At 39.4% G+C, this 23,794-nt stretch overlaps 1 protein-coding gene and 1 non-coding gene across 4 annotated transcripts in view; both read right to left on the reverse strand.

Annotated features, from left to right (window-relative positions):
* Positions 1–23,794, reverse strand: part of LIMA1 (LIM domain and actin binding 1) — an 84,678-nt gene that overhangs the window by 24,973 nt on the left and 35,911 nt on the right. For 2 of the 3 annotated variants that reach the window (XM_059082769.2, XM_067009266.1), the window contains exons 3-4: positions 17,954–17,999; positions 8,249–8,713 (exon numbers count right to left, since the gene is read on the reverse strand). In XM_059082769.2, the coding sequence (XP_058938752.1) occupies positions 8,249–8,713; positions 17,954–17,999 (511 nt within the window). Of the gene's footprint in view, positions 1–8,248; positions 8,879–17,953; positions 18,000–23,794 lie in introns of those variants that run through there. The other variant, XM_067009268.1, reaches the window with a different exon arrangement.
* TRNAG-GCC (transfer RNA glycine (anticodon GCC)) lies at positions 18,387–18,459 on the reverse strand. The gene has a single exon. It is a non-coding gene; the product is annotated as a tRNA-Gly (tRNA).

Below are 23,794 nucleotides of genomic sequence, written 5' to 3' on the forward strand. Positions count from 1 at the left end.
AATTCCAAAGATTTATTCCAAATGCTGCTGCACTGTAAAATGATCATTATAAAAACTAAAATTTTCAGGGCTCAAAAAGGGAGAAAGCCTGGAAATATACTTTTTTTTCTTTTTTTAAACCAAAAGGGAATGGGTTCTGCAGTCTTAACACTGGAGCAATATTTCAAATATTTACATTCTGTCAAAAGGTAAAGTTCAAGCATAATTCCATGAGTATGTGTTACATGTTGCAACCTGCTAGGAGTTTAGTTTTCTGTTTGTGCTTGAAGTTCCTACACTGGTGTTATTGAGAGAAAGACCATTTAGAATCAGAACACATGCCCTGCACGGTTCTTTGGTTTTAGATGCATAAAATTCCCATCTTCACTAGCTTTTTAGTTAAATCTTTGGGTTAAATAAAGAGCCATTTATCCCCCTCCCAAAAATTCATGAGGGTTCAATACTCTGAATTATTTTCTTTCAACTATTAAAACAGTGAATCTGCAAAGTCATTTGGTCTTAGAGAAAAATAGAAAAAAGTCTCTGGAAATCAAAGCTATGCTGACACTTGTTCTGAGGAGGAATACAGCTCGGAGATGAGATGGCTTTTAATGAGCTCCCGGGTGAAGCACTATGCATTTCTTTTAATACCTTTCCACCTCCAAACCACTCAAATATAAAGAATGACAAGATCCCTGTAATGAAACACCTGAAATGAACACAATATTGTAAAGCAACTATATTTAAAAAAAAAAAAAAAACCACCAAAACCCCAAGATCTCAAATTCATTTACTATTAAATTTTTTTTTTTTTTTTTGCGCTACGCGGGCCTCTCACTGTTGTGGCCTTTCCCGTTGAGGAGCACAGGCTCCGGACGCGCAGGCTCCGCGGCCTATGGGATCTTCCCGGACTGGGGCACGAACCCGTGTCCCCTGTATCGGCAGGCAGACTCTCAACCACTATGCCACCAGGGAAGCCCCCTACTATTAATTTTTGATCCTCATTTTACAAGTGGTAATCTGAGGTTCAGGAAGAAGGTGGGGTTTCCTCTAATATTTCTCAAGGAAAGTAGAGGAGCACAAAAAGAAAAGAAAAGAAAAGAAAAACCAAACACCAGGAATTCTGATACTGAAATACTCTTCTGTAACACATTTTTATTACATTTCAATCTTTTTTATTCAGATGCCTGGGGCAGCCTTAATCATCATAATCTGTTAAGAGAAGAGAGAAAAGATAAGACACTTTAAGACTTTCTGGAATTTCCTAAGGCTTGGCCTCACCCCACCCCACAAGTCCTCCTTCCTGTCAGCTGACTGCAGCAACTCTCATTAGTGTGACCACCCCTTATATATTTTCATTGACTCCATAAACCAAATGCATCAACATTTACCGGTAAGAAAATAAGAGTCTGGGGCTTTTAGCCAGTAGTCTGCAGAATTTCTTTTCTCTGCAAAGTTTTCTTTAAGAAATAAAGTAAGTTAGGTCCCAAATGTCAAGTAAAACGCAGGATTTCCTGTCCTGTGTACCCCTATTTTCAGGAAAAATTCTCTTTAAAAGTCGATTCTCAACACTTTAATTTACTGAAAGCCATTTCCTTCAACCTTTCAACTTTGACCTTCCTTCAGACTCTCTCATCCCTCCAAAGTCAAACGTGGAGGAAGGATGACTTTTAGGGAAAAATGGGACTTTGCTGAACTATGCATGGAGATCATATGGTATAGATAAAATCTGGCCTTAATTTCTCAAAATACTGAGAGAGAAACATTTCCTTCTCCAGGGACCCTCGCAGAAAAAGTACAGCTCATTTAAGTACAAAATACACACAGAAGGAGCACTTATCTCCAGGCAGGGGGATTTCTCTCTCTCTGCATATATATATGTGTGTGTATTTTATATATATATATAAAATACACACACATATGTATAAACATATATACATATATGTATAAATATATATATATGTGTGTGTGTATATATATATATATTTTTTTTTTTTTGGGTTGCACTGTGTGGCACCCAACCAGACTGAACCTGTGCATGTCAGGGAAAACCCTGAATCCTAACCACTAGACCACCAGGGAACTCCCATATTTTGTATTTCTAAGTGTTCTATAAAAATTATGTTTAAAATAAAAATTATGTTTTACTCTTACAATTAGGAAGAAAAGAAAGGAAGGAGAGGTAATATTTCATATTTTTAAATTAATATAAATAGATAAGAATGATAAAACCAAATGCTGATGAGGAACTGCTGGGGAATTAAATATGTCCTTAGATTGTGCTAGCAGTGTTATAGAATTATATCTTTTGACCATAGTAACATCATTCAGTAATATAGCCCCCCCCATAACTAAAAATAAAATGTTTCTGCCAAGATGCTTAGAGCTTTTTTATTAGGCTGGAAGAGAATCTAATTACTGCGGAATGATTAAAAAGTATAATGAAGTAACATATTGCCATAAAAGGATAACTACATGAACTAGGAAGATACAAAGGAAGGTCTATATAAAAAAGACCAAACCAAAGATAAAGCACACAAAACAGTGAGCAAACAGTACCTAAAACCATGTAAAATCTAGTTATGCAACGATAAGGATATCATTGTGCACAACTGGTAAAGGTTACTCTTTTTTCCAGGTTTACTTGGCTTTTTCTGGTTTACCGTGTTGTATATGTGTGTGTGTGTGTGTGTGCGTGCGTGCGCACACGCGTGTGTGATTGTTCAGATGACTAATTTATATAAGAAAAACAAACCTCCCAAACTCACAAGCTTCTAACTCAAGAGTTTTAGGACAAATCTCTTGCATTCCAGTGTACTTCTCTTCATTGCCCTGATGTTTTTTATTCAGTAAAAAGACTATAAAACGTAGGAAGAGGACAGATAGAAAGCTAAAGTCTTTGAGAAGACAGCTATTAATATGTTTTAATTATTTCCTGGTTTCCTTAGATTTCAAAAATATGTAAGGCCAGACGTTTTTATCTAATAAATAGCTATTATAATATCCATGAAGATAGTGTTTATGGTAGAAGGGGTACTACACAATTTCAGTTCTTGTTCTGATATTAATTAGCCACATGACATCGGGCATATCAGTTAATTTCTCTGACGTCAGCTGTTTCCATCTGTAAAATAGGGATTTTAATATTCTGTAAACAATGCGCTGAATTAAATAACCTTTTACAATCACTTATAGTTCTAGGATTTATGTCAACGGGTGCTCTCACTGTTGTGGCCTCTCCCGTTGCGGAGCACAGGCTCCGGACGCGCAGGCTCAGCGGCCATGGCTCACGGGCCCAGCCGCTCCGCGGCATGTGGGATCTTCTCGGACCGTGGCACGAACCCGCGTGCCCTGCATCGGCAGGCGGACTCTCAACCACTGCGCCACCAGGGAAGCCCCTATGTCAACGATCTTGATAGGGATTTCTCACTCATTGTAACTCTTTAATGAATTAGAAGGCTAAAGGAAATGACTAACAAATTCATCTGTATACACACCTATGTTGTTTAATCCAGGAGTGAGTCCAATAGCAGAAAGAAAAGGTGATTTTGTGGGGCAAATGATGTCTTTCTGGCCCCTACAAACTCTACTGTAGCCAACCAATGCTTAGAGAATATTCCAGTCTCTGATATTACTTTTCAACATATTTTATTTTAATGGAACCGGATAGAAACCAGTAAGTAGTTAACTGGCATGAAAATAAGCAGAAAAGAGATTACTGGTCTCTAACTGACATATCAAAGACAGCCACTTAGGGCAACAAACAGAAAGATCAGGATTCCCTGACTGGCATCTTTATACCTGGATCCATTATTGTCTTACCACAAAAGACCAAAGGTTTACTCAGAGTTATTAACTAAGGTAAATAAAACTTAATTTATACGAGTAGGAGGTCTTTACAAGAAATGTACCGCTATAGAGAGGTCAAAATAACACTGAGAACGTAAGAGTTCATCGACAGATGAATGGATAAAAAAGATGTGGTGTGGGGCTTCCCTGGTGGCGCAGCGGTTGAGAATCCGCCTGCTGATGCAGGGGACACGGGTTCGTGCCCCGGTCCGGGAAGATCCCACATGCCGCGGAGCGGCTGGTCCCGTGAGCCATGGCCGCTGAGCCTGCGCGTCCGGAGCCTGTGCTTCGCAACGGGAGAGGCCACAACAGTGAGAGGCCCGCATATCACAAAAAAAAAAAAAAAAAAAAAAAGATGTGGTGTGTGTGTGTGTATATATATATATATATATATATATATATATATATATATAGGTTTAATCCTGACCCAAGCAAAAGACAATACTTTACGTAGGTTATGAAGGTAGAAATACACCTTCCAAATATTTGGTCTTTATTCTCCTTTCCAAGGATTTGCGTGAACCAAATAAGTTAGGAACCAAACAGAAAGAATTGAGACTTAAGGAGACTGTCCCTACATTGTTTGGTGATTTGAATAACTGCATCAAGGCCTTTGAAGATTATGTATTCAAATGTCAACATGATGATAACTGAATATTGGTTATAACTGCTTGATCAGCTTTCTCATAAAAGAATGCCCAGAATAGTTACTCTGGCTACCTAAAACCCAGATCAACATACACATGGAGCTAGGGATGCTAAGCCACATTCAATGTATGTCACTGGGGGGTGGGAGGGGGGCTTCTTTTTCCTCATAAGTTATAGGTTACATTAATCCATCCACTACTCATTTGCTCATAGGAATTAGAAGTATCATGTTCAACTAAAACGTCTAACCAGAATAACCTATCTATTCACCAAAGGTAGAGGATAAGTGAGGAACAGCCTTTAATCAGTTCTCATTATTTGTAAGTTATTTGAGTTCTAAGCTTCTTTTCTTTTTATTAAATAAACACTAAGAGCCAAGTAAGTCATTGTGCTGACTACTGGGAGATAAAAGCATCATTACTTTGAAAGAATTATAGACTGGGGAGTATACAAATTCATACATGACTATTAAAGAAAGCATGATATAAGTGGCCAAAGAGAAGCAAAAAGAAAATTCTACAGGAGGGTCAGGAGGGTGAAGGTAATTTCATCTGGGAAAAAACTGAGGTAAGGTCTCACAGTCTTCAAAGACCTTGAGGAGTAAGATTTCAAGAGGTAGAAATTAGGGGAAAGATATGACTAATTTAAAATGAGGAGTAATCCAGGGTTTGAGTATAAGATTAGCTATGAGACTGGAAAGGTAGGTTGAGCTCAGACTGTAGAAGACCCAAATATTAAATATGGATTAATTCTGAGATGTCCAAAGTTCCTGATCAAGGGAATAACATAATTTACAACTATGTTGAGAAAAATAAATAGCAACAGTGTGGAGGATGGAAAGGAAGAAAAAAATGAGAGGCTAATAAGAAAGGTTGCATCAATACCACAAGGCAAGATGTAATAAGGCTAAACCATAGAAGTAGATGTGGGACCTCTTGGAGAGAATGGCCCATACTTGAGAGATGTGTAGACTTATGTAGATGGCTTAATAAGTGACTGACCGAGAAGAGGCAGGCACAAAGAAGAACCGATCCCAAGCTTTACAGACCAGAAGATGTGGTGAATGGTGATGCGCTAAGGGACACCAGGGGTAGAGCAGGTTTCGGTTGGAAAGATAATGGATTCTTTTTTAGCCTTCTTGAATTTGAGTGCTTAAGGGATAGTCACAAAGAGATGTGTGATCTGGCAGGCAACCACAAAATTGGGGCTGAAGCTTGGGTTAAGAATTCAAGATTAGAATCTAGTTTGGGGATCCATCTCTTGGAGTCCTGGAAAGAGATGAGACTACACAGGCAGGGAGAAAAAAAACAGGACTGCAGAGAAGAGATCAGGAAGAAAAGCGAAGAACAGAAACCATCTCAGACAAAAGGGAGCAAGAGAGACTAAGAAAAGTAGAACTCAAGCCAATTAACTTGGCCTCCTGTAAATAACTCTGATAAAAAGATTTAGGAGATTAAAAAGATTTAGATAATGCATTTCCATTATCTATGTTCTCCCTGACCCGCTCAGCTAGTTAGTTGAGATTTAGTCCAGTTCTTTAAAATTCTATTATGGAGACAAAGATTCACATGATTTGAACCTAATATATGCATTTGTCTCACAGAAGTACTAAATTTTTAGGTCTGAGGTAATCATTCTTACTTGTATACTCTTGCTCCTAAAAGGACTGCTAGTGTCTCTACCATATTTCTCAGAGCTTCCTTCCATAGATCCAATTATGTAACTTCCTGATTAAAGCCTTATCCATATTAAAGCTGAAACTATGATAACAATAACCATAACCTAGTTTCAAACTGATTAGTTATTCATTAAACTAAGGTAGACAAAACTTTTTTTTAAACAGTTTTATTGAAATACTAGAGAAACATTTTTAAAGTAATCTAGACTGTTTCCAACATGGGTAATGATGCTTATTTAGAAGCAGCTATAAAACCAAGGGCAGTTGTGTTTTACATTCCCTAAGCAGTCCATTAAATGAGAGATGACTATTTAATCAGGAAGTTTAAAAAGCACCTCCACCCAAAAAAAAAGCCCAGGTCAATCTTAGAACCCCTCCATCTTCCTACACCATTAGCAATCAGGCTGAGTGCCAGTCTGATCTGGTAGGATCTTTCTTTATATGAGAATTTTTTTCTCTGCTTTGACCAGCCACAAAGAGACAGGCTTGTTCTGACCCATTTTCACTAGACATTTATGAGAAAAAAGTCTCTCACCAGATCCTTACACATAATCAGCATTTTGTTTGCTGCAGTCCCAATCATTTCCTACCTTGGGCCAGTTTTGACATGTACCAGCCTTTTGCACTGAATCTACATTGTGTGTGCTGCCATGACATCAGCCATCCTGCCCCTAACAGGGTCTGAGAGGAGGAGACTTACAATGGTGCTTTGACTCACAACAAAGCCCCTTCCTCTCTATTTAGGATTTCTGACATTTTTTCCTTCCATTTAAAATTCTTCTTCCCATTTAAATTTTTTTTTTTTTTTTTAATTAAGACCATAAAGGGGAAAGAGGGAATTGGCAAGCCTAGAGGGCTCGAAATTGAGAGGGATGAGAGTTTAAGAAAAGTCATAAAATGCTTTGTGGTTACATCTCTTGCCAACTGGTTTCAGTGTTAAAACAGAGTAAAAAACTCATGCAGAGAAAAGGGTTCTAGCTTTGCAAATCTTTAAAAATTCTTTCTACTGATACATCCTCAAACAGATGATCACCAAACACTAAAGAACTTTTCCAGGTAGAAAAGCAACAGGCACTGCAAGATACAAGATGAGATGGCTACATCACACCAAACATAAAGGAGGATTCTAGGATAAGTTATCTAATTTTTACCTCAGAAGAAATGCTTCATACCATTACTTCACAAATGTAGAAATGTGGGCCAACACTTAGCTGAAAAAAATCTGCTTTCCCATCTAAATGGAATCTAGAGTAAATGAGGCTTTGCTCCCCATCAGATCTGTTTATTTCATTATAATGACTGTTGTAACAAACCAACCCCATGTACAAAGCCAGATATGCAGGAAAGTATGAGAAAACTGGAAAAATTTACCAGCTCTGCCGCCCCTGGATTGTGTTATAAGTCACCAGCATATGTAACTCATTTTCTAGTTAAGTAATTCCCTCTGGGGACCTGGTCTGCACTCCACATGAAGGATCAAGTTTCATTAGCAGTTGTAGGAAAATGCAACCCTCGGCATTTGCAAGTCAAAACTCCTGAAGGCTACGGCTTGTCTGGCTATCTTCATTGATTTTTCCTGGGATAGGATTTTAGCTGATAGAAAACATTTGTTGGAAGGCACAGATGAGGAAGTTGAGAAGAGAAAGGATTCGGCTAGCAAGGAGACAACTAAGCCTCAGTCTTAATGTTAAACTCTGGCCTTAACACTCAGCCTGCAGCTGTGTCCAGGCAGAGAGAGATTCAGCAGTAATTCCACCCCCCTAAAGCTACAAATGACAAAAGGCACAGGAAGGCAAATTAAAAGGGCAAGCGTACAAAAACACAAAACCCAGTCAGCATCAAACTCTTCATTTCTCGATATCGACCTGAATCACAGTGTCCACGTGATTTCATGTGAAATTGGGTCACACTCACAAATCTTAGCATCTCTGTAAATAATTCATTTGAGACTTTTTATTAACTACTCATCTAACTTGAATCAAAAGACATACTGAGCACATACTCGCCATTACACAAACCGTCTCGACTAGAAAAACAGCTTTGTTTAGCTACTTGAATTGGCTTTTTCAAGTTTTAAACCCACCCAATCCTTACCTTGGTTTGAGTCGGTTCACCTTTCTCAAACATCATCTTAAGCCTGTTCAGCGGAACATTGTATTTCTCTATTTTGTTTGCAGCTTCTGTATTTTCACTTATTTCGGGTTTTCCTACTTCATGCCTGGATTCTCCCAGACAATTTTCCATTTTTTTACTTTCTGCTGAGTGGTCTTTAAGATGCTCACTGTCCTCGATGCGGGGGTACGGATACTGAATAAGAGCTTCAGGAGGCGATTTGATTCTAGGTCTGGGGTGGACTCGTTCCTCTTGGTCACCCTCGACCCCAGAGGCAGAGCTGTTTGCCACTTCAGCGGGAGGAGGGTCGCCTCTATGCCTGACCTCGGTGCTGCTGTTTCGCACGGAGTCTGGGAGAGAGTCTGCTCCCAGCACTGGGTTCTCCCACTTCTTCTTTAACACGGTCAGGTTCCCCCTTCTAAAGTGCTGGGGGAGATTTTCAGTGTTCTAGAAGAACAAAAAGTGAATGCCAGTTATAACTTGCCTGCTGAAACATTCAAACATGCTGTTCTTTGTAAAATGAAAGTTAAAACTCCAAGCTGCTCCTGGTCCACTGGCGTTTCAGACAGCTGTGAACAGTTACAGCCCTGCCACATGGAGAAAGCATCCACCGCAAGAGAGGGAGAGGGGAAGAGAGAAAAAGTCAGGAGCTAAAGCAGGAAGTGATAAAACAGGATAGCCTTATAAGGACAAAATGAGAAGAAAGGAGAGCCCAGATCTAATGATAGTTACATTGGAGACAAGGGATTTTTATCCAGAGATTAATGGGGAAAACAGAGAGAAAAACCAAAATACCAGTTACTTTAAACCCTGTAAATATGCACTAAAAAAAGTTCATCATTACGTGCCACAAAATTACATCCTGGCTGGGTTTTTTTCTTCTAAATGAGACAAAGATGCAGTATAGCTTAAACTTCACAATACCAATAATTGTGGACAGTAGCATCAAGAATTGAAACTCTTTGTGGAAATTTAAAACAGCCACCAGACTTTTACATGTATATATCATCATATCCGACATAATTTACATGAACAGTCAAATTTTATTTTTACATAAGAACCTAATCCTTTTCTCCCCCTGTACTTCTCTACATGTTTGTCCATGTATAAATCCTCAGTTTTCAGAAAATTCACTATTTTCCAGATCCTTTGGTTGACAAATACCCAGGCTTCATATGAAACACTACTAACCACCCCCTCTCTTGATGGAAGGACACACATTTACACATCTAAGACAGTTCTCTTTCGAGTGGGTCAAACTGGAATTAATTTGTACGTATAAGACAGATTGAAAACAACCTGGAAAGTGTCAACGTTCTGCAATAATAGAGGAGACATGCTGGGTGAAGTAAAATTCAATGTCCCAGACTCTGAAAGCACTCCTAAATAAATTAAGCAGCAGCACCTTCCCAACAAAGCACAAACTCCAGTACCTTCTTGCCCGCCATTCCTGTAGTCTGTGGCTCACCAGTCTTTCAACTAAGAAAGGACAAACCACCTAGGACTGAAAGACTCTGAGGAATTAAACAGGATTAGCAGCTATATTGGGAATTAAGTCTCTCACCCTATTACTCTTCTGAATACACTCTGAGAGCCACTTCATCAAGTAGCACCAAGGCATGGAAAAAAGAAAGTTACAGAAGAACAACTGCTTGATATTTGTGTTTAAATCTTAGCTGACAAGACGTTTCATTGGGGGAAGCATGTATGGACCAGAAATTTAAGCAGCAAGAAAAGTTTTCTTGTTGGAAAAAAGAAAATTTAAAAGTTGGTGCTACCTTAGCTGCCAGAAGTACTCTTGGCTCTGTGCACCCTCCTGAGACGCAATGGATGAGTCATCTGGGTCTCCAACTTCACCTGCTCTGCCCTGCCTAAACAGGAGCCCTGAGAATCAAAGTGGCATTTTGCCTTGGTAACTGGACACTACTTTTCTCAGAGACATATCATGTGATCAAAGTATATTTATTGACATGCAAAGATGCTCATAAGATACTTTTGAGTGAATAAAGCTAATTATAAGACATCATGGGGGACTTCTCTGGTGGCGCAGTGGTTAAGAATCCACCTGCCAATGCAGGGGACACGGGTTCAATCCCTGGTCCTGGAAGATCCCACATGCGGTGGAGCAACTCATTCCACGCACCACAACTACTGAGCCTGCGTGCTGTAACTACTGAAGCCAGCGCTCCTAGAGCCCATGCTCCGCAACGAGAAGCCACCACAATGAGAAGCCTGCGCACCGCAAAGAAGAGTAGCCCCCGCTTGCTGCAACCAGAAAAAGGCCGCACGCAGCAACAAAGACCCAACGCAGCCAAAAATTAAAACAAATAATAATAAAATTAAAAGGAAAGTAAAAAAAAAACACAGCATGGGGAATTTTCTGGCAGTCCAGTGTTAGGACTTGGAGCTTTCACTGCTGTGGGCCTGGGCCTGGATTCAATCCCTGGTAGGGGAACTAAGGTCCCGCAAGCCGCGGCCAAATATTAAAAAAAAAAAAAAAAAAAGACAGCATGATCCTATTTTATAATACACATATATGTTTCTAAATATAAACATAGAAAAGTAGTCTGGAAGAAAAGACATCAGGATGTTAACAGGTTGCCGCGGGCATTTGCATTTTCTTCTTCTTTTTCTTTTTAGTATAAATGTGCTTTCATTGTATAATAAAAATGAACACAAAAATAAAATTATGTATCGTCTTCATATGGAATATCAAATAATTTTGATGTTAACTTGTAAACAGCTTGAAAGTTGTCATCTCTACTTTACTTGTGATGACCTGGAAGAGAGGGATTTGTGTGACGGAGTACCAGCAATGTCCCAAATAAGGACCTGGGTGGAGGACATCCCTTAGCGGGGCATTTTAACAGAGGCGTGAATGTGCTGGGGTGGGGATAAGTAGGGGAGGGGTACTGCTGTAAGGTCTGACAGCATTAAAGGCCCCAGAACTTGCCATCACTCCTGGCAGCACCACCCAGGTCATGCCAGCTTTCCAGGCCTTTAGAGCTTGAGGCAAGCAAAGATGGGGCAGAAGCAGTGGCTACAGTCTTTCTGGGGAAGAAAGAGAAGGAAGAAGGCATAGAACAAAAGCTAGAGCTGAAAGCAGAACGGGCAACACAATGAAAAGAGTACTGGACTGAGATAGCCTGGTTTATCATTGGATAGTGGATTATGGGCCACTTACATTTTCTTCTCTTTCTTTATCTGTATTTTCTTTTAAATTAATTTTTAATTGAAGTATAGTTGATTCACAATATTGTGCTAGTTTCAGGTGAACAGCAAAGTGATTCAGTGATTTTTTTTCAGATTATATTCCATTATAGGTTATTACAAGACACTGAATGTAATTCCCTGTGTTATACAGGAAATCCCTGTTGCTTATCTATTTTATGTATAGTATCTGTATTTCCTACAAGGAACATGCATTACTTATATAATCCAGCTCCATCCAGCCAAATGACCCTGGGCAAGTTTCTTAATTTCTGCAAACTTCCATACAGGGCTACTGTGGAGAATAAATGAGATTATATTAAAGCACATAATGTAGTATTTGACCAGTAGCGGTGACTATTATTAAATGAGTGGCCCTCCCCACTCCCCAGCCATAACTCACAACAGTGATCAACCGCAGTAGCCAGTCATCTCTCAAATACTGCACTTGGGTTATAGTCACTTACTGTTCTTTCTACTCTCTCTACAGTGTCTACTGTTTCAGAATAGGGCTGGGCAGGGTGGGGGGCTACCAAATAAGGTGAAATTTTTGTTGATGTCATTTGTGTCAGGGTTTTAACTTTTTCCCAAGTATTTTCCTAGAATAAGGCAGTGGGAAGTCAAGGAGGGTACAAGTTTTCAAGGGCCCCATTGGTTGCTGGACTACCACATCCACCTTTCTCAAGGTGACATCTAGCATGCTGCTCATCCTATCCAGCGAGGCTGAGAATCTCTGCAGACATGGCCTCTGGACCATAACTGGCTGCCTAAATCCGGATCAGACACACTCAGGAGATGCAACGCAGTGTCCTTTCTGCAGGAGCATTCAACTTGGAAAGGGCCTTAGATAAGTCCCTTCCTTTCTTTGGGTCTGTTATTCCACCCACAAAATGAAGAGGCTGGGTCAAATGAGCTTTAATGTTGAAATCTTGGCAGGGGAATCTTTATCTTAAAAGCAGGAGGCTATTTGGTAAGATATAGCAGTGGGGCTAGAAACACGGACTACCTGGATGTACAGCCTCCAAGGAAGGCAATAAATTCCTAGGCTAAGAGCTTCTCAGAAAAGTGGTCGCCAGTCATTATGGAGATGAATGCCCAAACAGCACAGATTTCAAGAAGTGGCATATCCCATGCTTAAAAGGAACCTGCAAATATAACTGATGGTGGTATTAATGGTCTGTGTTTCTGTGTCCTAGATGCAAGTGGAAGAGGAAGAGAAAAGGAGGGCTGAATCTCTGGGAATCCAAGCTATCATGTAACCTGATCCTAGTATTTGCTAAAGGAACAAATTTACCCCCTTGCTCCTGAATGTTTCTCTACCTTGCTTTCCATGAATATTCTTTCACCTGGAGTATTCAGGTGAGTACTCTTTCACCTGGAGAGTCACCTCTATAAATTTATATGTACATTTCTCCCTATTCTTCAGGAGACAAATTAGGTCTCTTACAAGTCTGGTGGATCTTAAAAGCAACTGTCTGTCATTAATGGAAAAACTGGTAAGATTTGAATAAAGTCTGTGGTTTAGCTGATAGCACTGTACCGATGTTAATTTCTCGGGTTTTATAAATGTACCACAGTTATAGAAGATGTTAACATTAGGGGAGGCTAGGTGGAGGTGTATGGGAGCTCTCTGTACTATCTTAATAACTCTACTGTAAATCCAAAATTATTTTGAAATAAAAAATTTGTTAAAAAAAAGAACCATCCTTCAACGTTGTCTTCTTCCAGCTATTGCTGTCTCCCATATTTCACAGTTAAGGGTCTTGAAAGCACAGTCTTGTGTAGTTGCTATTTCCACTTGACTACTTTCCATTCCCTCTAATTCTACTACCAAAACACTTCTGAAGTAGCACCAATCAGGATCACCAATTACTTCTTCACATTTTTCATTTCATTATCTTATTTTTAACATTACTTTTCTCAATTACAAAAGTAATTTAAAAAACTTATTGGTGGTGGGGAGGGCTTCCCCAGTGGCGCAGTGGTTAAGAATCCGCCTGCCAATGCAGGGGACACGGGTTCGAGCCCTGGTCCGGGAAGATCCCACATGCCGTGGAGAAACTAAGCCCGTGCGCCACAACTACTGAGCCAGCATGCTGCAACTACTGAAGCCCGTGTGCCTAGAGCCCATGCTCTGCAACAAGAGGAGTCACCACAATGAGAAGCCCGTGCACCACAACAAAGAGTAGCCCCCACTTGCTGCAACTAGAGAAAGCCCGCGTGCAGCAACGAAGACCCAACGCAGCCAAAAATAAAATAAATAAATTTTAAAAACCCAAAACTTATTGGGGGGGAAGTCATAGTCAATATAGGAATGTATATTTGCCTTGAATATATGCTTTAATTTTCCCTATTTGACTCCCCCACTCCTCCCAACCAAGATACCCACTGCCAACAGTTTGGTGCACATGCTCTCAATTTTTCCCTTATTTTTATACACTATATGTAATGTTCTTCTACAAAATCATACTATAGTTACTATTCTGCACCTTGCTTTAATCATTCATGTGCTTTTGAGACCTTTCCATGTTACACAAAATCTTAACCACATAGTATAATATCACATATAACATATATGAGGACTTCCCTGGTGGCACAGTGGTTAAGAATCCACCTGCCAATGCAGGGGACACAGGTTCGAGCCCTGGTCTGGGAAGATCCCACATGCCATTGGAGTAATTAAGCCTGTGTGCCACAAGTACTGAGCCTGTGCTCTACAGCCCGCTAGCCACAATTACTGAGCCCGCATGCTGCAACTACTGAGCCCACGTGGCTAGAGACCACGCTCTGCAACAAAAGAAGCCACCGCAATGAGAAGCCTGCGTGCCGCAACAAAGAGTAGGCCCGCTCATCACAACTAGAGAAAGCCCATGCACAGCAACGAAGACCCAACACAGCCAAAAATAAAATAATCAACTTTTTAAAATTATATATGATATATTACTATGATGGATGTAGGTACCATAATTTACTACTACCCCACCGATGGATATTTGCATTATTTCAAATGTTTAAGTATTACAAAGAATCCTGCAATAAATATCCTTTTACTTTTATTTTATTTCACTAGTGAGTTTCTCTCAATGATCAGTCCTAGAAGTAGAATTGCAGGATCAATGCGTACTAAACATATTTAATATTTTAATAGGCATTGCCTAATTGACTTTTCACTAACAGTGGATGAGAATATTCCTCACATGCCGAATATTATCGATCAAAAAAATCTGCCAGCTGTTTAGGTTACCATTTATATCTCACAGTTGCTTTATATTTATTATAAATATATATTTATATATATAAATTTATATATATATAAATTTATATATATATATATATATATATATATATATATATCCTGATGTCTTTTCTTCCGGACTACTTTTCTATGTTTATATATATATATTTATATATATATAAATATATATATATAAATTATATTTATATTATTATAAATATTTATATTTATTTTTTGTATATTTATTGTTTCTTCTTTAATTTCCTGTTCACACCCTTTTACCTTTTAACTGCCAATTGCAAGGGGCACTTCTGTTTTATTTTATTTGATTTCTCTATAGCATCTGGTGTTACTGACCACTCCCCCCTTTAACAAAATTTCTTCCTTCCATGGTTTCTGTGACATTCCTTTTTCCTAGATTTCTTCCCATTTCTCTGGCCACTCTTCAGTTGTTTTTTTTTTATAGGATTCTCTTCCTCAGTCCCTCCCTGAGGATTGGTGGGGTCTCTCAAGGTTCTGCCTTAGGTTATCTTCTTTACCCACTTTATGTATTTTTCTATAGATGATGTCCTCCTTCTGGTTTCACCCACCAGCTGTCTGTTGATGATTCATGCCCTATTAACTCGAGCCAGATATCTCTCCTTACCTCTCAGTTCTACGTAGAAATCCTATAGACATTTTAAATTCATCCTTGTCTAAAGCTGAAGTCTCGCCTCTCCTCTGTTCACTCCTCACTCTTTAATCTGTTTCTTTTCCTGAATTATCCATCTTGGTGAATGGGACAATTATCTTTTCAACTGTCCAATGTGCCTGTTCTCTTATGCCTCCATGCTGTGCACATGCTGCTTCCTCTGCTACTCCTTTGCCACCTTTGCTTAGCTAATTCCCAGTCATCCTTCAGGCTCAGTCAGGCACTACTTCTTCTGGGAAGTCTTCCTTGACATGTCATAGTCCAGGTTATGAGTCCCTCCTAAATTCTTCCCCAGCACCTTGAATCTTTCTTAATATGGTACTTATAACACTGGGATTATAAATTCTACTTTCCAAACTCTAAGCAGTTCCTTGAAGGCAGGGACCACATCTTATTCCTCTTTGTGCCTTCAGCACCTGGCACATAAAAGATGCTCCATAAATGTTCATCCATACTTGTGGTATCAACTTTTGTCATCCTACTGTCTTGGACCTAGTCCAATCAGGCCTTTATCCCATCACTCTCAAATAGCACAAAGTGACCAATTACCTTCATATTGCCAAATCTGATGGTCAGTTCTCAGCCTATCTGTGTGTTTGACTCTGTTGATAACATGTCTTTTAGAAACACTTTCTTCACTGAACATCTGGCACTCCGTTCTCTTATTTCCACTGCTATCTCACCAGCTGCTTCCTCTCAGTCTCCTTTGCTGGTTCCTCCTTCTATCTCCAACCTTTAAGCAACAAGGTGCCCCTGAGCTCAGTACTCAGACCTCTTTTCCAGCTGTACTCACTCCCCAGGTGATCTCACGCATCTCTTGTCTTTACAAACCACTGATACTTTGATAGACACACATTTCATCTCCAGCCTGGATCTCTTCCAATTCCAGATTTGTACATCCAGGTTCCTATTTGACCTCTCCACTTGGATGTCTTAATAAAGAATTTTACATTTAACATGTCCAAAAACTGAGCTTCTAATAAATATTTCCCCTTCCCTAAACCTGCTTTTACTGCCATCTTCCCCATCTCAATGGCATTTTTCCTGGTGTTTGGGCCAAAAGCATTGTTGCCATTCTTTTTCTCTACCTTCACTATAAATCCTGCCACTTCTTATCACCTATACAGCTACTATTCCAGTCTGATCCATTATCATCTTTTGCCTAAATCACTGCAATTGTCTCGTAATTTGTCTTCATGCTTCTGCCATTGTTCCTCTAGTCTCTTCCTCCTCTTTTAAAAATTTTAGTCAGATCACATTACTCCTTTGCACACAAACCCTCCAAAGGCCCCCATTCGATCAGAGTTAAGGTCCAGGCCCTCACAATGGCCCTACATGACATTTCTCTCCCTATTCCTCAAATACACTTAGAATGTTCTTGCCTTGAGGCATTTGCATGTGCTCTTATCTTCTGCCTGGATTATTTTTCTCCCTAGCTCATGTCTTCAGATCTCTGCTCAAATCTCTCTTTGACCACTATACTCATCCTTCTTACCTGCTTCATGTTGTTTCATACCTGACACATCTTTATTGTCTGCCTCTCCCACCAGAATATAAACTCCATGGTGGCAGAGATGTAGTCTGTATTAGTGCCTAAAGCAGTGCTTGGCATATAGTGGGTGCTCTATGAATACTTGCTAATTGAATAAGTGAAAGGAAAAAAAGAAGGAAGAAAAGAGAAAGGGGAAAAATAACAAGCAAGAGAGAGAAGGAGGAAAGAAAAGAAAACAGCAGTTGAGTGAAATGATGGTAAGTTTTCTTACAGTGCACCACAGGGGATCCATTCTCGAATTACAGGAAAATTAAGTCAAAGACCCGTCAGCATTGCCTCCTTAGAGAAAACAAAGTGACAGGGGCATGTTATGTTCTAATTTAAATAGGTTAGGTACTGAAAGCTGCCAGGAGGATGTTTTTGTAATGCCAGCCAAATTAAAGAATTCTTGCCCAAATATGTGAGGTTTTTTTTCCTCATACCATTAAATCAAGTAAGATCTCAAAAGAAAAACACTATCCAGTCCAGCTGGAAGTTAGCCAGCGGGAGAGTACAAATGGGTATGAGCTCAGAGCTGGTTCTGAGGTTTTCACCCTAGGTGGATCCTGCAGCTAAGAAACTTGCTAACTAGACTGGGTCAAGAGGTTTGATTTAAACAAAGAACCCAGGGGGAATGACAACAGCTGCACAGCTGCTACCATTTAAATGCAGAGAAACATTCTGGTTGTTTGATTTGGAAAAAAGGAAACAGCCTGGGAAGCCCTGTAGCCTAATTTGAGCAGAAGCAGTAAGTCATTTTATAACCACAAGCAAAGTATTTGGCTTTCTATCCTTAACTCAGGAAAGAAAAAAGTGGCTCAAAAGGAGAACCTCAGGGAATAAATAAGATTCTCTGCACCTGAGCCAAGTTCTGAGCAAATGATTCACCAGTCAGACCAGCTGGCACAAATGCCCGGCTCAGCTGACTCAGAGCCCACGCCCTGCAGAGGCTGCAGGTGGCTGAGCCACGTGGGCTCTGCCTGCGAAGTTCCACGTGTCCCGGGGCTTCCGAATACTTACACTTCTCCTCTTTTCCATGTTTGCTTCTTCAGCTGCTTTCTGGTACCTTCAGAGAAGAGGGGGAAAAAAGAGAATGTCCTCAAATTAAACTTATATTTTTACTCTTCCAAACTTTCAAGAAAACCACTTCTGCACACCTATCTCTGCCAGGGATTATCTTTAATCAACTCTATCAGAAGAAGCAGAGAATCAGAGCAGCCCTCACTTCCTGCACTGTTGCAGTCATCCACTCTAAGACAAAGATCCAAGACAATGAGGTCAAATGCTGGTTTAAAAAAAAAAAAAAAAAAAGTATAGAACAGAAAGCCTGGGGCTTTCTTCTGTTTTTTAATATTTATTTATTTATTTATTTATTTTATTTATTTATTTATTTGGCTGCACTGGGTCTTGGTTGGGGCCTGCCAAATCTTTAGTTGTGGCATGTGGGATCTAGTTCCCTGACCAGGGATCGAACCCAGGCCCCCTGCATTGGCAGCACAGAGTCTTAACCACTGGACCACCAGGGAAGTTCCAAGCCTAGAGTTTTAAAGTCCCAGTTTCATCACTTATTCACTGTGATCTCGGGAAAGTCAACCTCTCTCAGCCTCGGTTTCCTTATCTAGAAAATGATGTACTATAAAGCTGGAAGATTAAACAAGATCACGTGCATAAAAATGCTCTGGAATTAGTCAAAGGATATAGCATTGCATTAATCCTAGGTTGCACATTTCCCCCTCATTCATGACTCTGAAATCTTACAATTCCTGTCGGCCAAATGATCAAGAGGTAGTCACACTGCCTCTATGTGTGTGAACTTAGTCTATGCTGTTGGTACTGTTGCTTTTGCTCAGTTAAATGTATCTGATGATACTATACATGTTTTAAATGCCACTTAAATGTCTTTAGAGAGATTACACTATGATTTGCCATTTAAAGAAAAACTGTTTTACTTTTTACAACTTATGCATAAGAGTGATACGTGAGAAAAGTTTCTATGCTAAACAAGCGTTGGTCCTTTTAATTAGCAGTATTTTTTCCTTAGTGATGCATAAAATAATGGCCAGCCTACAGTCAGTGGCATCTTAGAGTTGATAAAAAGGCTTATATAATTTTATTATTTTAATTTTATTATTACTTTCATCATTTTATTTTATAATTTTTATTACTTGCTCAGAAGATCCCTGAGAAACAACTGAAGGCCCAGGGCTTTTCACGGGGGGATCAGGTTTTCTCCATTTGAAGACAAAGAAGGCTTGGGAGGTCCAGGTTACAGCAAATCTCCAAACCACTAAGAACCATCTTAACCTGGCTTCCTCAGAGCCTCTGAGTCAAGCACTGAAGCCAGCACCGTCACGTGGAGAATCCCCACCGTGTGCCTTCCTTGGGCCTGCATGCCTAGAACTCACCAACCCAACCCTAGAAAAGGGCACATTCAATGGGCCATTTGTTCCTGCCTTAAGGTAGAATTTCAGAATTAACAAGGCATTTGGGCAAGGAAAAGGAGATGAGACAAAAAGGTAAAGAGCAGTATGGGAAAGGGCCCATTCCTCTACCAAAACCAACGTTCAACTCACAAATACCTTCACAAGCTCAGAAATTCCTTATTGTGTGTGTTAAATAGAACAACCTCATCCAAAATGGAAGCCAGAGGAAAGTCCTAGATCTGGCACCACTGCTTACCTGCTATGTAACCTGGGTTATATCACTTCATTTACTTGGGCCTCACTGATGAAATTAAGTGTATTTGAGAGGAATTCTAAGGTCTCTTCCAGTCTTATTATTGTTTAAATTTTAACAGTAATCAGATATCAGTGTCTCATTCACCAGGCTGGGTAATACTCTGAAACTGAGCAGAACTTTCTTATAGGGTAGTGTGAAAGGACTTCCAAAATTTTCTGGGATTTCATTGACCACAGGTTATGGAAGAAAATGGGATTAGAACTGCTATAAATCAAATGACAAGCTAGAAAGATATTTGAAACTTACATTACACACAAAAGGCTGATTTCCCTAAAATACAAAGAACTCTTACAAATCAATAAGAAACTGATAAACAACTTAATAGAAAAATGGGCATGACCATAAACATACAGTTCACAGAAAATATCAAATGACTCTTAAACAAAAAATAAGAATGTTCAGCCTCAAAATAAAAATTCAAACAACACTAAGAACATTTTTTATCCATCAAGTAGAAAAAGATTAAAAAAAAAAAAAGCTAACATACTGAGGGTAAATTAATAAAACCTCTATGGAAGGCATTTTGTCAATTTACAAGAATTACAAAATTACAAAAGCACAAATGTTACGATTCATCAATTTTATCTTATAGGTATACTCACACAAGCAAAAATGACTTTTACATTAGATTTTTTGTCATAGCATTAAATGTGATGGCAAATAACTGAAAACAACCTGAATGTCCATTAACAGAGGACTGGTAAATAAATTATAATGTATTCATGCAATGGAATACTATGCAACTATATAAAGAACAAAAGTACGGTGGTAATGGTTGCACAACAATGTGAATGTACTTAATGCCACTGAAATGTATACTTAAAAATGGTTAAAATGGTATATTATATGTCATGTACATATTACCAAAATTTAAAAAATACAACCCAGTGTGACACTGGCATAAAGACAGACATGTAGATCAATGGAATAGAATAGAGAGCCCAGAAATAAACCCTCAAATGTATGGTCAAAGGATTTCAACAAGAATGTGAAGACCATCTAATGGGGAAAAGACAGTATTTTCAATAAATGATGTTGGAAAAACTAGATATCCACATGCGAAAAAAAGACCTAAGTATAAAAGTTAAAACTATAAAACTCTTAGAAGAAAACAAGGGCAAAACTTTATGATATTGAATTTGGCAATGATTTCTTGAAATGACACCAAAATCACAGGCAACAAAAGAAAAAATAGATAATTTGGATTTCAGCAAAATCTGTGAACCAAAGGACACCATCAACAGAGTGAAAAGGCAACCCATGCAATGGCAGAAAATATTTGCAAATCATATATCCGATAAGAGATTAACATCCAAAATATACCAAATTTTAAAAAAATAACAAATATTGCTCAAGAAATATGTTCTAGGGAATTATCTGGTGGTCCAGTGGTTAGGACTTGGCCCTTTCATTGCCAGTGGGCCCGGGTTCAATCTCTGGTTGGGGAACTAAGATCCCACAAGCCATGCCACGAGGCCAAAAAAAAAAAGAAATATGTTGGAAGCACTAGAGAAAAAGGAGTGAAAGAAATAACCAAAAGAGACATAGTTCCTGCTCTCAGGCAGCTTACAGCTTAAATATTAAACACGTACATGCACACAGATGCACACACACAAATATATACATATACACATACATACAAACACATATATAGTGTAAATCCTTCAAAGAAAAAGGACAGAGTATTATTAAACGACCTAACAAAGGAACCAAATTGAGAAGGTGGTGGGTGGGGTGTGTATATGTGCGTGCGTGCCTGCGTGTGTGCGTGTGTGTGTGTGTGTGTTTGTGTGTGTGTGAAGGAAAGCCTTGCTGAGGAAGTGACCTTTAGGCTGAGACCTGAAGTTTGTTCAGAAGGAGTCAGCGAAGCAAAACAAAGCAAGGAAAGCATTCCAGGCACAGAAGAGCACACACAAAGTCCCCAAGGCAAGACAGTGTCTCATGTGTATAAGATATACAAAGAACTCCAATGTTGCTGAAGCACTTTGAGATAAAGGCAGAGGTCAGGAGATGATGATGGGAGGCAAGGGCTTTGCAGGCTATGCTAAGGATTTTGAATGTAATCTTAGGTACAATGAATGGTTACTGACCCAAGCCATGTTTTTAAAAGAGCAGTGGATGCTGTGTGGAGAATGGACTAGAGGAGGCTGAGAATGGAGGTAGCAATAGTGAGAGAAGATGCTGGCTTGGTCCAAGATGGTGGCACTAGAGATAAAATGAATAGATTTGAGGTATATTTCAGAATCAACAGGATTGGTAATGAGGAAGACGAAGTCAAGAATGACTCCCAGGTTTCCAGCAGATGAGTCAATGGAAGGAGGAGCAAAGTTGGGGATGGGGAAGACGAAGAGTTCAGTGTTAGCCGTGTTGACTAAACCATCCACTTGGTGGTGGCAGTGATTAGATACATGTGTCTAGAGCTTGAAAGAGATATCTGAGCTAACAATATAAATTTAGGACTTGTCTGTCCACAGATGATACTAAAGCCGTGAAAGTATATGATATCATCTACGAAGAGTGTGTAGTGCAAGAAAAAGCTCAGAACTCAGCCCTGGAGGCTCTAACATTTAGCAGTCAGAATATGAAGAAAAGGCGATTACAGAGAATGAGACGGAACAGATGGAGGTAACAGGAAAACCAAGAGACTCCCAGAGAAGCCAAGACAAGAAAAAATGTGGGAAGAAGTGGCAAGGGGTCATCTAAGACAAAGGCTAACAAACATCTCCTTGATTTAGCAACACAGAAGTCTTTGGTAACCCTGGCAATACTCTTCCGTTATAAATATAATTTATTAACCCATAGTCCTTTAAATGGGCATTTGGATTATTTCCAGTTATCCATCATTACAAATAGTGCTTTGGTGAATGGCCCTGTACATATATTTTTTCCCCACTTGTACTACTGTATCTGTCTAAGAGTCCCTAAAAATGGAAATGCAGAAACACAGTGGATTATAGCTAGAAAGGAACTTAGAACTGGCCTTGAACTTATGTTTCCACACCCCTTGGGTAATCATCTACAGTATATTACAGCAATAATACAATATATGAAAGCTGGAGCCAATCAGCAGACAGCTTTATTCTTAGCCAATTGTTCTCCAAGGCAAGGAGAACAATTTACACTGTGATTAGTTGGATAAATAAGCTCAGAGCTTCCCTTCCCTTTACTGGCTTAACAGAAACGTATATTTGAAGAAAGATCAAAATAGTTTCCATCTTTAGTCCTACCCTTTTAGCACTGAGGCATCTGTAATATACAGGTGTATACACCAATGGTTGTCTTGAATTTTTTGAAACTCCCACTCAAATATCACCACCCTTTATTTGTAATGAAGTACTTGCTAAATAGTAGGTACACACCACTACTAGTGGTGTGGAAAGGTTCCACACCACTGCTTTCTTCCAAGTTAGGTCCTTGGTACTTTTACATTTTGACTCTCAGAATGCTAAGAGACGTTGAGGTACAATACTTTGGAATTAAGTGTTAAATCAGGATCCAGGCCTTAGACTTTCCTCAAAGACGCTCGGAGCAACTAGCATTATTCTGACAAAAAATGTGAAGGTCACTGGATAGGGGGAGAAGTGAAGGCATTTTAAAGATCCAAATCTGAGGGAAAAAAATACCTCCAGTCTCCTCTTCACACACAGAATTTAATCTTGCAACTGCTCCTTAATGCTCAGCTGTGAGGCAGGCAGCTGATGGAGGATGCTAAAATTATCTGTGGAGTACTAACAGTGTCTCAACCTTTTCTAAGACCAGAAAACAGAGTTCCTGAGCCATGATTCTTGCTTGTATGCCTTCAAATAGAGCAAAGGTCTCACTGAGCCAAAAAAGGAAAAAAGAAACTCCCAAGTTTTAGGAAATGTATTTTCTTCTGGAATAATTTCACCACCAAAATGTTACAGAGAAGCAAAGAAGTTAACCAGGGAGATCTGAGGGTCAAATTTTTTCTTAATGAACGAAGAACGGTCACAGAAAACTAAATATAAACCCTGCTCTTTCTTGGGACTGTGGAATGGGTAAAGTTATAACAAGAGTGGGAGGAGCAGTGATAGGAGGGCAGGCACGGTGGTGGAGGCATTAAGTGTCCTGGATTAAGCTCTGCCACTAACTTGGGATGTG

Source organism: Kogia breviceps, chromosome 12 (assembly GCF_026419965.1).
Source record: "Kogia breviceps isolate mKogBre1 chromosome 12, mKogBre1 haplotype 1, whole genome shotgun sequence".
Classification (NCBI taxonomy): domain Eukaryota; kingdom Metazoa; phylum Chordata; class Mammalia; order Artiodactyla; family Physeteridae; genus Kogia; species Kogia breviceps.